This window comes from Micromys minutus (genome assembly GCF_963924665.1).
Source record: "Micromys minutus genome assembly, chromosome: 25".
Lineage (NCBI taxonomy): Eukaryota > Metazoa > Chordata > Mammalia > Rodentia > Muridae > Micromys > Micromys minutus.
The window spans coordinates 8582433-8596860 of NC_137960.1; the positions used below are offsets into that span (position 1 = coordinate 8582433).

The window sequence follows — 14428 nt, forward strand, 5'->3', positions numbered from 1 at the left end:
TTAAATTCAGCTTCTCTCATATTTTCAGGACACAAGCAAAGCATAGCCAGATTCTTTGCTACAATGTAACACCAAAGGTCTCTAGCTCCTGCTCCCATCCAAAGCCTCCCAAGGCAGTCTTCATTGTAGCATCTTTCAGCCCCCTGGTCTCCTGAACTCCCAACAGAATAATCCTCTGAGCTCTGCACCAGAATGTTTCTAGTCCACAGCTCCAAACTCTTCCACGTTCCTTCCCCAGGTCATTTTCAAAGGCCAAAGAGCCATGTGGTCCAGGTTATGGCAGCAGCAGCCCTACTCCTGGTACCGATTTTCTCTCATATGTCTTGTTGCTGTTGAAAACTCCCTGGGAAGCAACTTGACAAGCAGGAAGGGAAGTTGGGCTTGCAGCAAAGAGAAGGGCACATCTATTAGACTGGGAGGGTACTGAGAAGGTGCAGTACCTAGGTCTATCTGTGATGGGGGTGGGGATTATGACACAGTTTGCTCTATCAGAAAACAGAATTCAACTGCAATCAGAGTCACCCTAGAACCCTCAAGCTCTTCCCTTACAGTCTTAAATCTGCTTCATGTTCAAAATGTTCCAGAACCTTCCAAAATGTAGCACCCCTCCCTCCCAGATGAGGACGAAGAATTCAAATCATGAGCTTGTGAGAAACGTTGCGCGTTCGAGCAAGAATGCTGGGTCTTTTCCAAGTTCTTGGACAGATCCTAGCTTGACCAACCAGGACCCTAGGGTTACAACTAAAAGGCTCCAAGATGTCTCAAACACCGCTCAGTTTCCAGAAGAAAGCCTCCATCAGAACACAGCCAAGCTCTAATACCCCTTCACAATAACCTCCTTCCACGGTCTGCATGCCCATCAATCTGGGTCCTCTCGCTGTAGGAGGAAGTGACCATTTCTTCAGAGCAAACTCCTGGAGCCCCTGCATGCCACATCTGCTACACAGCCCAGCCCCCTAGTGCTCAGTCCTGGGAGAGCTAGTGACAACTCCTCTGTCCTGCCCTAAGCATCTCTATCAGACCTTACCCTATAGTTCCATGGGCGGGACTAATGGTCATGCCTCTGAGCGATGAGTGTTCTCCCTTGCCCCCACTCCTCTGGAGGGACCTTATCTTTGGACCACCTTTCTAGTCTGTTTTATCTTGAGAGAGGAATGACAGGAACACAAGACATGAGCATCCACACCCTGAGCTCAGCTGTGCCTCAGTTTCCCCATGTGGGAATAGTGAAATCATCTCCCTTCCAAGGTCTCAGGGGTTAGTCGATTTAGTACCTACAGACTCACTTAGAACAATTCCTAGACCAAAGAGAAAACTATTATTACTGGCACTGTTGATACAGAAAACAAACACAGCTCTCTGACCACCATCGTCCCCAAATAACCAGGACACAAAATAAGGTTAAAATATGCTGATGACTCAATTAAGGACTGAAGTAGGGAGCCAGAGCAAGGGGCCTCAAGGAAAGGCTGACCCTTCCTGGAGAAGAAATAACACACCCCACTTTGTCCCATGAAGCCCTGCCAGACTCATCAACTCTAGCTATGCAGTTTTGTGGGTGGGAGGAGCTACAGGCCACACCCACTTGATTGATAGGTGTCTTAGAACTACATCAACACCAACAGGAAATGGTAGCTGGGACACGACAAACACACACACCCTTGAGAGATATATAAGTGGCACTGGGCACCTCACTCCCTCACTCCCCCACTTCCTCACTCCTTCCTTCTCATCTTACCTCTGCCCTCCAATCAGCCATGGCCGCCTCCACCAGGTCCGTCTGCTCTGACGCTTGCACCAACGCCTCCTGGCAGGTGGATGACTGTCCAGAGAGCTGCTGTGAGCCCTGCTGCTGTGCCCCCAGCTGCTGCCAGCCCAGCTGCTGTGTCCCTTGCTGTGCCCCCAGCTGCTGCCAGTCCAGCTGCTGCCAGCCCAGCTGCTGTGTTCCTTGCTGTGCCCCCAGCTGCTGCCAGCCCAGCTGCTGTGCCCCAACCCCTTGCCTCCTCTGCACCCCAGTGAGCTGTGTGTCCAGCCCCTGCTGCCAATCTTCCTGCTGCACACCCTCATGCTGCCAGCAGTCTAGCTGCCAGCCAGCTTGCTGCACCTGCTCCCCCTGCCAGCAGCCCTGCTGTGTGACCCTTTGCTGCAAGCCTGTGTGCTGCACACCCATCTGCTCTGGATCCTGCTGCCAGCAGTCTAGCTGCCAGTCCTCCTGCTGCCAGCCCTCCTGCTGTGTGCCTGTGTGCTGCAAGCCTGTGTGCTGCACACCCATCTGCTCTGGAGCCTCCTCCTGCTGCCAGCCCTCCTGCTGTGCTCCTGTGTGCTGCAAGCCTGTGTGCTGCAAGCCCTGCTCCAGCCTGTCCCTGCTGTGCCGCCCTGTGTGCAGACCTGCCTGCTGTGTGCCCAGCTCCTCTTGCTGTGCCTCCTCCTGCCAGCCCAGCTGCTGTCGCCCAGCCTCCTGTGTGTCCCTGCTGTGCCGCCCTGCCTGCTCCAGACAGGCCTGCTGTGGCCAGAAGTCCAGCTGCTGATGTATCTATGCCTGGGGACCCCTCACCTCTCCCCTAGTCCCTGAGCTGCCTCAGGTGCCAGCCCTACCTTAGCTTGAGTCTTCCATCAAACAACAGAGGATCCTGTCTTGCTCTCTGCCATTACCTAGCCTGGCAGAAGTCCTGGTCATAAGCCTGGGAACTCTACCCTACAGTCCTGGTGACAGTGGGCTTCTTGATGGGAAACTGCCAGGCACGCTCTAGCAAGAAGCCTCCTCGGGACTTTAATAATAAACACTTTGACCTCAGCCGTGTCTCAGTCTTCCTCTCTGAACTCTAGTGGAACCAGTGTCCATCATCATCTGATGGGAGGCCAGGAAGCAGTGCATCCTGGGATATCTACCTTACCCGGCTTGTCCTGGGCCATCAGTCACACACCTGTGATAAAGGGTCCCAATCACAGGCAGCCCCAGCTCACCCCTCCAGGCCAGCCTCTTTCCCAGGAGCCACTTGGCAAGGACAAGCAGTGGACACCTCAGGGTGGGCAGTCATGTGTCTGATGCCAAAGATCTGGTACCTGCTGGGCATTCCCTGGAAGGACCATTGGGTGCAGTTGCTAAAAACCTGGTTCCTAAGAAGAGAGAGCAGGTTTGGTCCCTCACAATGGAAAGCAGGCAGCCCACACCACGCTAAGAGGAGTCAGAGCCCAAGGGGCCAGCATAGGCCCTCAAATCTTGCCATACTCCAGAAGGATAGCTACCTCTTGGGCTCAGACTACAAATAGTCCGCCGGCTTTCAACGTAAGCTGAACTGGATTGCTTTCTCCCCATGAGCTCCCTTTACGCCCAGCAGCTGCCTCTCCTCCACTACATGGCTGCACCCCCCACACCCTCCATCCTCCCCACAGCTATCACCAGCCTTACTCCCCTGTCGGCTGGCTTGTTCCTGCTAGGGAAACTCATGGCAGGAGACCTCTGGGGCACACGCACCCACCTGCCAGTTCTGCTCCGTCTCTTGCATTTCATGTACAGCCCTTATCCAGGTTGCTGTGGCCTGTCAGCTCTTCTCTCTCTCTCTCTCTCTCTCTCTCTCTCTCTCTCTCTCTCTCTCTCTCTCTCTCCCCACTCTCTCTCTTCAAGCTCCTCTGCAGGGCTAAGCCACACTCCCCTCCAGCTGTGAGCCTGGAGGCCAAGGCAAGGGTCCTACCTTCTATCTCCAAGGTCAAAGTAGGAGATGAAGTTGGAGCTAGGCTGGACCTCTCTCAGTGTCCCCTGCACTTCACTGGCAGCATTTGGCCATGTAGTGAGTACCAACTCCAAGGCAGGAGGACTCTGCGTCTTGCTGCGTACATCAAGAACACCTGTCAGAGACTAATGACTTACTCCTGTGTCTTAGGGTTTCATTGCTATGAAGAGACACCATAGCCATGGCAACTCTTATAAAGGCAAATATTTCGCTGGGGCTGGCTTACAGATTCAGAGGATCGGTCCATTATCATCATGGCAGGAAGCAGGGCAGCAGGCAGACAAGGTGCCGGAGGGTTCTATACCTTGATCCTCAGGCAGCAGAAGGAGACTGTGTGTCACACTGGGCATAGTTTGAGCATAGGAGACCTCAAAGCCCACCCCCCACAGTGACACACTTCCTCCAACAAGGGCTCGACTAACAGTGTCGCTTCCTAAGGGCCAAGCATATTCAAACCACCACAGACAAAAAAGTAAAGCGGCTCTCTGTGAATTTGTCAGAGTGTGTTGGGAACACATGTACACACGGGCCTATTAAAAGCACATTGGGAAAACCTGGCCTAAGAGCTTGTTAAACACACCAGACCGGAAGGGAGTACCGCCCACGGGTCACTCCATGGAGAAGACACCTGGTCATTACCCACTCATCTATCATTTGATCATTCCATGTGTGCCAAGGGACTAACAGGAGAAAGCCCAACTGCCCCTGAGGCTTCAGCTCCTTAGTCACCACTGCTGGTGTGGCCCAACCAAATTGTTGTCTGTCCATTTATCTATTTATCTGCCAGTCCCTATCCCGGTATCTCTGGGAATTTTACTTCCTCTCAGTGGCTCAGAAAGCTTCCAGCAGCTTTCTCCAGGTTGTCAGCATCCTATCTAACCACCTCAGCTGCTCCTCCACTGCCTTCTGGGACAGTTTGAACTCCTCAAGGTTGACCGTAGCCTCTTCAACTCTGTGGACCCATTCTGTAACGTGTGCGTGTGTGTGTGTGTGTGTGTGTGTGTGTGTGTGTGTGTGTGTGTGTGTACACATGCACCTGCGAGTTACTGTGTACTGTGTAATGTGTGAGTGTGTATGTGTGTATATGTACATGTGTGCATGTGTTTGTGTGTATATGTTACTGTGTGTGTGTAATGTGTGGTCTGGTGGTTAATGTTGTCATTAAGACCCCTAGAGCTCATCTTGATGTCACTGTGACTGAAATGCCTGACAGAGACAACCTCAGGAACGAAAGAGTGTCAGAAGGCTCAGCCCGCCATGGCAGGGTAGGCAAGTGGGCAGCTCAGTTCATGGCGGCAGAAGCTTGTGGCACATGGCAGAGGCTGTTCATATCACAAACTAGGAAACAGAGCAAGACAGTAGGTCGGACCAGCCACCACCAATGCCCCCTACGGCCTATACTTCTGTCGTCTACGAGTTTCCTTCCAAAGTCTCCACCACACCCCAAAATAGCACCACCATCCAAGAACCAAGCCTTCAGACCATGAGCCTGAGGCACACTTCAGATTCCGATTTGATCCATGACTGTCATGCGGTTGCCACAAACCACACCGGCCCTGACAGACGCTGAGAAGCACTTGGCGTGTGTCACCTGCACGACCCTCAGAGCACACAAGGGAGGCATGTAGCATAATCCCTCCATTTAAAAAAGAGGCAGAGGTCTGTGGGAAGGATTTGGACACACAGTGCAGTCAGGGTGCAGAGATGGGAGTCTGGGGACAGAAGGCAATCAGACTAGCTCTCCAAAGAAGTCCATGTGTCAACTGACCTCTGAAAGTAGAGAAAGTGGCCTCAGAGAAGAAAGATACTGCAGGGTGCTGTAAAAATTCTGCGGTGGGGACCACCCAGATGGGCTGGGGACACCACTTGTCCACATGCTGGTCCTTTAGAGTGAGCTAGAAAGCTCTGGTGTTGAAAAGAAGCAATGTGGGCAGCTGAACCACAGAACACCTAACCAGGAGCTGGACAGGCAAAGCTACCTGGAGCGTGGCCCTGCGTGGAGTGCTGCCCTCTCAGCTAAGGGGCCGCTGTCCTCTCAGAGACTCCTGCAGACATAGGAGCAAGCTTGTTTTATGCTCCGACCTGTGCCAAGGTTCATGAGAAACACACACTGTCAGCCATGGGCAGCTTTGCAATTCTTTTCAAAAACAAAGAGATAGAGGCTCTGCCCTCCCCAGGAGTCAGAGGCCTCCAGCCACTTGAAGGACCTGTGCTCACACTCCAAGGCCCACAACAGCCCCAACTCCTTATCTGGGCTGTCCTGCTTCCCCATCTGACTTAACAATGGCTGCTCTGCCCATGAGCACCACCACCACTGGGAGAGCTAGGCAGCCTCCACCAAAGGAAACTGCCCCAGGGAGGAGTTCATTGCCCCAGGCAATACTTTAGTGCCCCAGGGAGGAACTCACTAATCCAGAGTAGACATGACCTCTGGGTGTGACTTTCTCCTCTCTTCTCTGGTCAGTCAGTCTGAATAAACTGAGAGCTGTCACAGGGGTACCGGGTACATCAGAAAGACAGGAACTTGCAAGCCTGACATGGAAAAGGAGTCTCACCCAGACCAGAGATCTATTTCTCCTTCCTTCAAGAAACTTCAGAATTGCTGGGGAAGAGAGAGAGCTCATTGGCCAAGTGCTTCCCTTGTGAACATGAAGACCTGAGTTTGAATCCCAGAACCCACATAAAAAAAAAATCCAGGCACAGCAGAGTTAGAAACAGGAGGATCCCTGGAGCTAACTGACCAGCCAGCTTTGCTTACTTAGCAAGCTTCAGGCAGGTGAAAGGCCCTAGTAATGACACCAGAGGTTGTCCTCTGGAAAATACACGTACACACACATACACACATACATCTACAGACATACAAACACACACACACACACACACACACACACACGCACATACACACATACATGCACATACATACACATATACACACATACATATATACAAACACACACAGTCATATACATGAACATAAACACACACTAACCACACACATATACATACATAAAGAGTCACATGCACATAAACACATATACACAAACACACACACACATATGCACACATATGCATAAACACAGACAAACATATACACACATATGCATACATGTACTCACCCACATACACAGAAACACACAAACACGTGTGCGTACATCACGCGGACAACTTCAAAACAACTAATAAATCCTAATTGCCTAGAGATAATGTGTGTTTCTCCACAGATGAGTGAGACACAGATGTTACAAATAAGAAAAGAGCTATGTTTACTCGGGGCCAGAACACTTGTGACCTCCAGTTTCATTGTGTTAGCTTGCCTATTTGTCCCTAAATCTAAGCAGTGCACCTCAAGAACTACTCCAAAATCTCATTAACAAATGGAAGAGAAGAGAAAATAAACTACTGCATGCCTTTTACTAAATGTTTAACATTTGCTTAAGAGTCATGTTTGCTCCGTCCTTAAACCCTGTACACAACAGGAAAAGTGATAGAAAGTTTGGGGACTGAGGTTTGAAGAGAGGCACACATGTGTGGGTGTGCACACACGGACACACAAAGAGAGCTACAGGATCATATATGCAGCCATTATGTAGACACCTGAGGAGACCTTCTGGGGCCACCCCTGGGCCACCCCTCCCAATGCCCAAATGTCTAAACAATCCATAAACCCTTAGCTTCACTCTGGCTCTTCCAGAAGTGGTTTTCTGCCCTGGTGTAGACACCCAGCCTTACTCAGATGGGGGCCTCTAAAATCGAGGCTGGTGGCTAAGCTGGCCTCGAGGTCTCAGAGGCATCACTGAGTTCCTAAATTCAGTCTCTGGCCAGCTCTGTTTTGGGCCTGATGTGAGAAGCAGGCGGTGGCCTCTTGCCTCACGGTGGCCAGGAAGGGTGAGGAAAGAAAAAAGAGACAGATGGAGACAGATGAGAATCTACATATCCTTCAGTGGCAGCCTTGGGCCCCAGGGCAGACACCCTTCACCAGCACCATCAGCTCGGGACCACGCTTCTTTGGAGGGACACTTCATATTGAAAATACGGCAGTCACAAGGAAGGGATCCTACCCATGTGTGTCTAATGACGGAACCCTGGCAGACCCACAACTCACACGAAGACACCCCCACACGCACACCTCACACAGGACACCACAGTTGGAACTGTCAGCCCAGCGTCTGCTCATTTCAATCTGGTTTTGCCTTGACTGGTTGGTTTCCTCAGCCTCAGGTCACATGGTCCCATGGGGACTTGCATTTCTTACTGCAATACCCGTCTAGGATTCCAACACCTCTGTGGAGAAGGTTCTTTAGAGAGTCCCCAATGACCACGGCCAATGAGGTGGGCTCCACCCATAACTCCTCACCGGTGCCCTTGGACAGAGCTCTGAGGCCAACACTGAGAAACCATGGTTACAAGGAGTCCTCAAGGATAAGGCATGGGCTCCATAAGTTCAAAGGCAGCCTGGTACACTGACCTCCAGCCTCAGCCTTGTAACATGTCAAACTTCAGCATAACCACAGCCACCTCAAACCTAGAGCCAAGCATGCTGACAGCAGTCGTGTCAGAAGGGGTGTGTCTCAATGAAACAGCTGCTTCTTAGGCATGGGCCTGCCCCAGCCTTCCTTCACCCTTCACCAACCAAAGCAGGAGTAGAGGTGGGCCAAGGAACAGCCAGCCGTACACCACTGAGTCCCCAGCTTGAGTGTCTCCAACCAGGCCAAGCTGAGAGAAAGAGAGCCCACCACCGTCACTGGGATCAGCCCCAACCTATTCAAAGACTTGATAGCAAACTTAAAGAGAAAGGGCAGACACGCCCAACTCAGATCCAACGACCCTGCCAAGGGATCCCAGACACACTCCTGGCCAGTGCTGTCCCCCACCCGGATGCCCTACCCATCAGGAGAGCTAGCCAAGGTGCAACACAACAGGCAGCCAGGACATTACAAGCGGGATAGCATCTTCCTGCACCCTTTGGGAACCAGACCCAAACACTAACAAGGAAAGAGTTGCTGTGAAGGGCTGCCTATGCCAACAGCACACTGTGTGCAGAGTATAAAAGCTGGGAGCCAGCCCCTCACACACACTCACACACACACACACACACTCATACACACTCTCACAGCTCCTACCAGACCTGCCCACCATGGCCACCTCCACCATGTCCGTCTGCTCCAGTGACCTGAGCTACGACAGCCGGGTCTGCCTGCCCGGTTCCTGTGATTCTTGTACCGACTCCTCCTGGCAGGTGGATGACTGTCCAGAGAGCTGCTGTGAGCCCTGCTGCTGTGTCCCCAGCTGCTGCCAGTCCAGCTGCTGCCAGTCCAGCTACTGTGTCCCTTGCTGTGCCCCCAGCTGCTGCCAGCCCAGCTGCTGTGCCCCCAGCTGCTGTGCCCCAGCCCCCTGCCTCACCCTCGTCTGCACCCCAGTGAGCTGTGTGTCCAGCCCCTGCTGCACACCCTCATGCTGCCAGCAGTCTAGCTGCCAGCCAGCTTGCTGCACCTGCTCCCCCTGCCAGCAGCCCTGCTGTGTGACCCTTTGCTGCAAGCCTGTGTGCTGCACACCCATCTGCTCTGGATCCTGCTGCCAGCAGTCTAGCTGCCAGTCCTCCTGCTGCCAGCCCTCCTGCTGTGTGCCTGTGTGCTGCAAGCCTGTGTGCTGCACACCCATCTGCTCTGGAGCCTCCTCCTGCTGCCAGCCCTCCTGCTGTGCTCCTGTGTGCTGCAAGCCTGTGTGCTGCAAGCCCTGCTCCAGCCTGTCCCTGCTGTGCCGCCCTGTGTGCAGACCTGCCTGCTGTGTGCCCAGCTCCTCTTGCTGTGCCTCCTCCTGCCAGCCCAGCTGCTGTCGCCCAGCCTCCTGTGTGTCCCTGCTGTGCCGCCCTGCCTGCTCCAGACAGGCCTGCTGTGGCCAGAAGTCCAGCTGCTGATGACCTGTCCCTTCTGGGGTCCCGGAGCTCAGCTCCTTCCTTGCCTCACAGTGACCTGTAGAAGATGTGTCTGTCTGCTTTGGCACCAGCATAACACGACAGCTTCCTGATGTCACACCCCAACAGCTGGTGCCCACCCCCACCTGCAGCTTCCTGTAATGCCCGGAAATTCCTACCTTCTCAGCACGTCTCTGCTTTCTCCAGTGCACATCTGGCCCTGCCATTAATAAACCTCTCTTCCTGGCCTTTGAGCGTCTTCCTCTTCCTACTTCACGCAAGGGTCAGGGATGTCCTGGGAGCTCCAGGTGAGCCCAGGACTTGGGGGTGTCTCACCTCTGGCACAAACGTCACAATGTCACACCCCATCAGCTGGTGCCCATCCTCACCTGCAGCTTCTCCAGTGGCTGGTGGCTAGTGGCTAGTGGCTGGTCCCTGGCAAGAGAGCCCACCTCCTCAAGTCTCATTATCTCTGGTTGATGGGAAATGTTCGGGGATAGGAGGGCCAGGAGGCGTTTGGCGCATACAAAGCTCAGCACCTCCCGAACAGGCCTCTCTGTACTGCTTTGGTCAAATGTCCCACCCTGTAGATCTGTGATCTCATGAAGAACACAGCCTGGAGGTGGGAAGAGGGTATCGAGGAGAAAGAAGCAAAAGGACAAAGGCTTCTTAATCTACCCTCTGGGGCCTCAGGTTTGAACCTCCTCGACTGGCTCTCTCTCCTTTGGGTCAATTTGGATGTCTCCACATCTCCAGAGCCCCAAGCATGCCATGCCCTCTGGGCCACAGCCATATTCTAGCCTGCTGCCCCTCTCCACCCTCACACAAGGGTCCTCTGGGCTTCCAGCCCTATTCTGCCCTTGCAGGAGACAGCAGAGGTGACAGCAAGCAGGCCATAAACCCAGGAAGGTGGGAAGCCTAAGCCTGGGAAGCCCCAGGGATCGCTAGACATTAACAGGCTTGGACCATGCCCAGTGGGGAGGGGGCCTTTAGCAACTCTGCTCCTGCCCACACACCAGGCCTTCCTGCCTTCTGAGGCTGTGAGGAAAAGTGGCTCCTTACCCTGCCTCCCGCTCTCCTATGGACCCTCCTATTAAGGAGAGGGCAGAGAGAGCAGCTTCCACTAAAAGCCAGCACACTCCCCAGAGTTCATTTGCATGGTATCTGCAATGTCCCCTCTCCGTGACAGAACCCTTACAGCTCCTTGCCACACTGCTGGCCACCTGCTGGAGACTGGAGCCATGGGCCCTTCTCAGAATGTCTCCAGAACACAGCCTCCTAGACCCCACAGGGACAGGTATGTGGATAACGATGGAAATATTTCCTACCATAAACCCCATCTGGTCACCTCATTTGCCAGTTAAGCACCAGGAGGCATCTGACAAGGGCAAAGATGGGGCTCCTCCGGTCACTTCTAAAGCCAACTGTTAGCCGTCTGAGTGTTCATGCTCACAGAAGCTTGCTTTTCTCAAGCTTCCTGCCTGCTCTGACCTGCACATTGACCTCTAGTCCCAGCTCCAAGGTCCTTTTCCCGTGGCCACAGATGTCGATCCAGGCAATGCAGACCTTCTGGCTTCCCATCTGCTGGGCAGAGCCGCCTGGGCTGGGGAAAGGCAGCATGGAGCCTGTGCGCCTGTGTCCCGCATCAAAGTTCAGGACTGGTCAGCACTCAACACAGAGTAGAACCAGAAGGACTTAAAACTGGGCCAACCCTCACTGGCCTCCCAAGCCTCTTATCAAATAGCTTCATAATATCAGCCTGACTTTTATGTTTCCTCCCTGGTTCGCCATGTTCATAACTAGGTCATCTTTTAACTATTTGAAACGCGCCTTCAGGGGAGAGGGGGCGGGCTTTATAAATAACCTTTATTATCACTCTAAGGTCGGCTGCGTTCCCCAGGCTCACAGAACAGGAAAGCACATGTTGGTGACTCATCCCGGCCCCCCTGAAGCATGGCCGATCTCACAACTCCCAAGCCAGGCCTGCACAAGGTCCTTCTGGGGTTCGTTTACATGTTCACCTCACAGTGCAAGATGGCCCTGCATAGGAGGGGGAAAGAGAGGTACCCAGATGCCATCACTTGGAGCCAGGGGATTTGTATGGTGACAAATTTGAAGCTTCACATTCAAAGCCATCACTGCAGGTGTGGCCGTCACAGAACAGAACACGTGAGACAGGGGTGCTGGGGAGGAGGGAAGGGCTTCTCTTCTGCCTCAGATCCCACAGGTGGCACTATATCAGGCCCCAGGGCCTTCTCACCCACAGCCCATGGTCTGGTAGTTACTGGAACTCACAGCCAAGTCACTTCTAGGTAGTTTGGTTATAAACTGCATGCACCGTTCACACGGGTCCCTGTTGGATCGCTGGGTCACCCCCTGCCATGTCACAGAGAGCCACAGCCCAGCGCATGCAGGAGCCTCACATTTCCTGACAACCCCACAGAAGAAAGTATGCCCACGAGAAGACAGCCACCTGTCACACCAGCACCTCTGTCCCTGGGATCCCCACCATCAACCTGCCCTCCCCCCAACCCCTCCACAGGTCCAGCTACGAGATCCAACTGTCCCATTTGTTTATCCCTTTAATTGCGACTCGACAATTAGGATCTCTTGCTGGGAACCCTAGGCCAGGATGTCATGGTCACTGGTGTTCCCAGTGGCCTCTCTAAGAAGAGGAGGAGGCCTGCAGTCAGCCCACCTTGGGAAGCTCCAGACTGAACCCAGGTGTGGGTTGTGGGTGTGTTTGGGGCTGGGCCTGTGATTCTCCTTCAACTGGGGACAGAGCCAGGCCCGTGGCAGCCCAGAGCTTTGCTAAGTGCAGGTTGGATATAGCTCAGCTCTATGCCGGGAGCCCGAGGGCCAGGGATTTCATTCCTGGAGCAGGTGCTTGGCCTTCCCCGGCAGCCAAGCAGGTAAGTACTTGCGAAGCCTCGGTGGTTCTTTGAAACTTGAAACTCCTCCCACCTCTAGCAGCTTAGAGAAACCTTTTTATTGTGACTGCCAGCGTGGCCCCTTCTATTGTATCTCCCCCACCACCACCCCCCATAACTGTCCAGGTCTCTAGGAGGCTAACGTTTTATCACGCACAAGTGACCTGGTGTCAGGAAATTGCATGTCAAACCCTATTTCCCTCCAACTCACAAAAGATGCCCAACCCACATCCCCATGTGGTCACCTTACCTGTGCAGGGCTCCCAGGGCCCGGCGCCGCGGCTGGAGGTACCCAGAAGCAAGAGCACCACACACAACGCCAGCAGGGCAGACATGAGGGGCTCGGGTCCCAAGATCCATCCAGGGGCAAGCCTGCAGAGAGGCAGCCACTCCTAATTCCCTTGAGGGGCAGTCTGCACCCCAGGTGGTCACTGTGATGAGCCCATGTTTGTATCTGCAGGAGGACAGAGGTGATCCTGACAGCAATGACAGCCCCTAGCTGTTCTGCAGTAGCAAAAGATGGTGGCCCTGGCAGGCTGGAGCTTCAGCTGCAGGCAAGGGCTTATCTCTCTCCCCAATTCCCTGCTGGGCTTGGGTCCCGCGTGCAGGTGACAAAGGTATCAATCTTCAGGACTGGGATTAGTCATTGGCAAAGCTCACCCTCCTGAAGGAGAGACAGAAATAGATCCTTCAGCGGAGCACTAAGAACAAACCAGAAAAACTTAGAAAACCAGTTTTTCCTGGGCGCAGATGACGGCGGCGGGCTGCTCTACAAGACTCCTCGGCACAGGTGACCTTGGCAGACCTGCAGCAATCAATAGGGACAGGTGCTCTGCTGGTCCACCCCGAGCTCTCTTGGAGATTCCCAGAAAGGTCCCTGCTCTCAGCTGTTTCCAACATTCAGCAGGGGGTCAGCCGTAAGTCCTGCAGAAGGTCTGGCCTTCTGTTCTGTGCTGAGATCAGGATGAATGTTAGAGGAGGTCTCCTGCCCTGCTGGGTCCCACACCGTCCCCAGGAGGGCTGGCTTTGAGGAGGGCTTTTTATCTGGTGCCCAGCCCTCAGAGGGTGTGTGGGTTTGTCAACTGTTGGCTTCAGGAATTCCCCTGTGGGGGGAGCCATCCTTAAAGAGAGCTGTTCCAGAGGAAAGGGTTTAGAGTGGCCATGCAGAGGGTGCATTGCCTGTGTGCTCAGTGCCCTGAGGGATGCTTCGACTCGGCAAGACCTTCTCTCACCAGCCCCTAAGACACACGGTTTCTCCCCCACCCCAGAATGTCCCAGCTCAGAACTCAGGCAGAGCCTGATGCTGTGGGTGTTTGCAAATGGCAGACCATTGTGTGTGGAGGGGTCGGGGGAAACGGCAAGAGGGTGGGTACCACAGAAACAGAGAGAGAGAGGACAAAGACAGACGGAGAAGAGAGAAAGAGGTGGGAGAAAGGTCCAGCTCAGGGGGTGTTTGCGAGCTCCAGACCCTGTGATTAGAGAGACAGAAAGGCCACAAGACAGGGAGTAGACAAAATATAGAGACCTGATGGGACAAGACAGGCAAGGGAGAGAGAAACGGGAGGTAAGCAATACAAGGGCCAAAGAGGAAGAAGGGGTGCTGTGCAGAGTGCTGAGGGGTCTCTGTGTGGAGGACGTGTATTCTGGCCTATTCTGGCCTTTCCTTCTCCCCAGGGACCCTGATCTGACGTTTGTGTCCGGTGATGAGACCTTTGAAGAGGCATTTGTTATACGTGGCCCTGGGAGCTCTTGGGTTAAGTCTCTTCACTACTGGGTTCAGTGTCACTCCTTCCCTGTGGGACATATGGAGCAGTGCTGGGGTTTCCATAGGTCCCTACCCTCGTAGACCAGAGCAG

At 53.7% G+C, this 14428-nt stretch overlaps 3 protein-coding genes across 3 annotated transcripts in view; 2 read left to right on the top strand and 1 right to left on the bottom strand.

Moving 5' to 3' along the window:
- The window catches only part of TSPEAR (thrombospondin type laminin G domain and EAR repeats), a gene marked incomplete at both ends in the record, with an annotated part of 153565 nt that extends 140658 nt beyond the window's left edge, over positions 1–12907 (bottom strand). Inside the window, one exon of the mRNA XM_080937782.1 lies at positions 12823–12907. Within this exon, the coding sequence (XP_080793908.1) occupies positions 12823–12907 (85 nt within the window). The remainder of the gene's footprint in view (positions 1–12822) is intronic.
- On the top strand, positions 1758–2528 carry LOC308436807 (uncharacterized protein; the record flags this gene model as incomplete). Its single annotated transcript, XM_080937786.1, has 1 exon — positions 1758–2528. The coding sequence occupies one exon, from the start codon at positions 1758–1760 to the stop codon at positions 2526–2528; it is 771 nt and encodes a 256-aa protein (XP_080793912.1).
- LOC308436818 (uncharacterized protein) lies at positions 8816–9645 on the top strand (the record flags this gene model as incomplete). The annotated part of the gene is made up of 1 exon (XM_080937799.1): positions 8816–9645. The coding sequence occupies exon 1, from the start codon at positions 8866–8868 to the stop codon at positions 9643–9645; it is 780 nt and encodes a 259-aa protein (XP_080793925.1). The 5' UTR covers positions 8816–8865.
- Positions 12908–14428: the final 1521 nt, after the last annotated feature.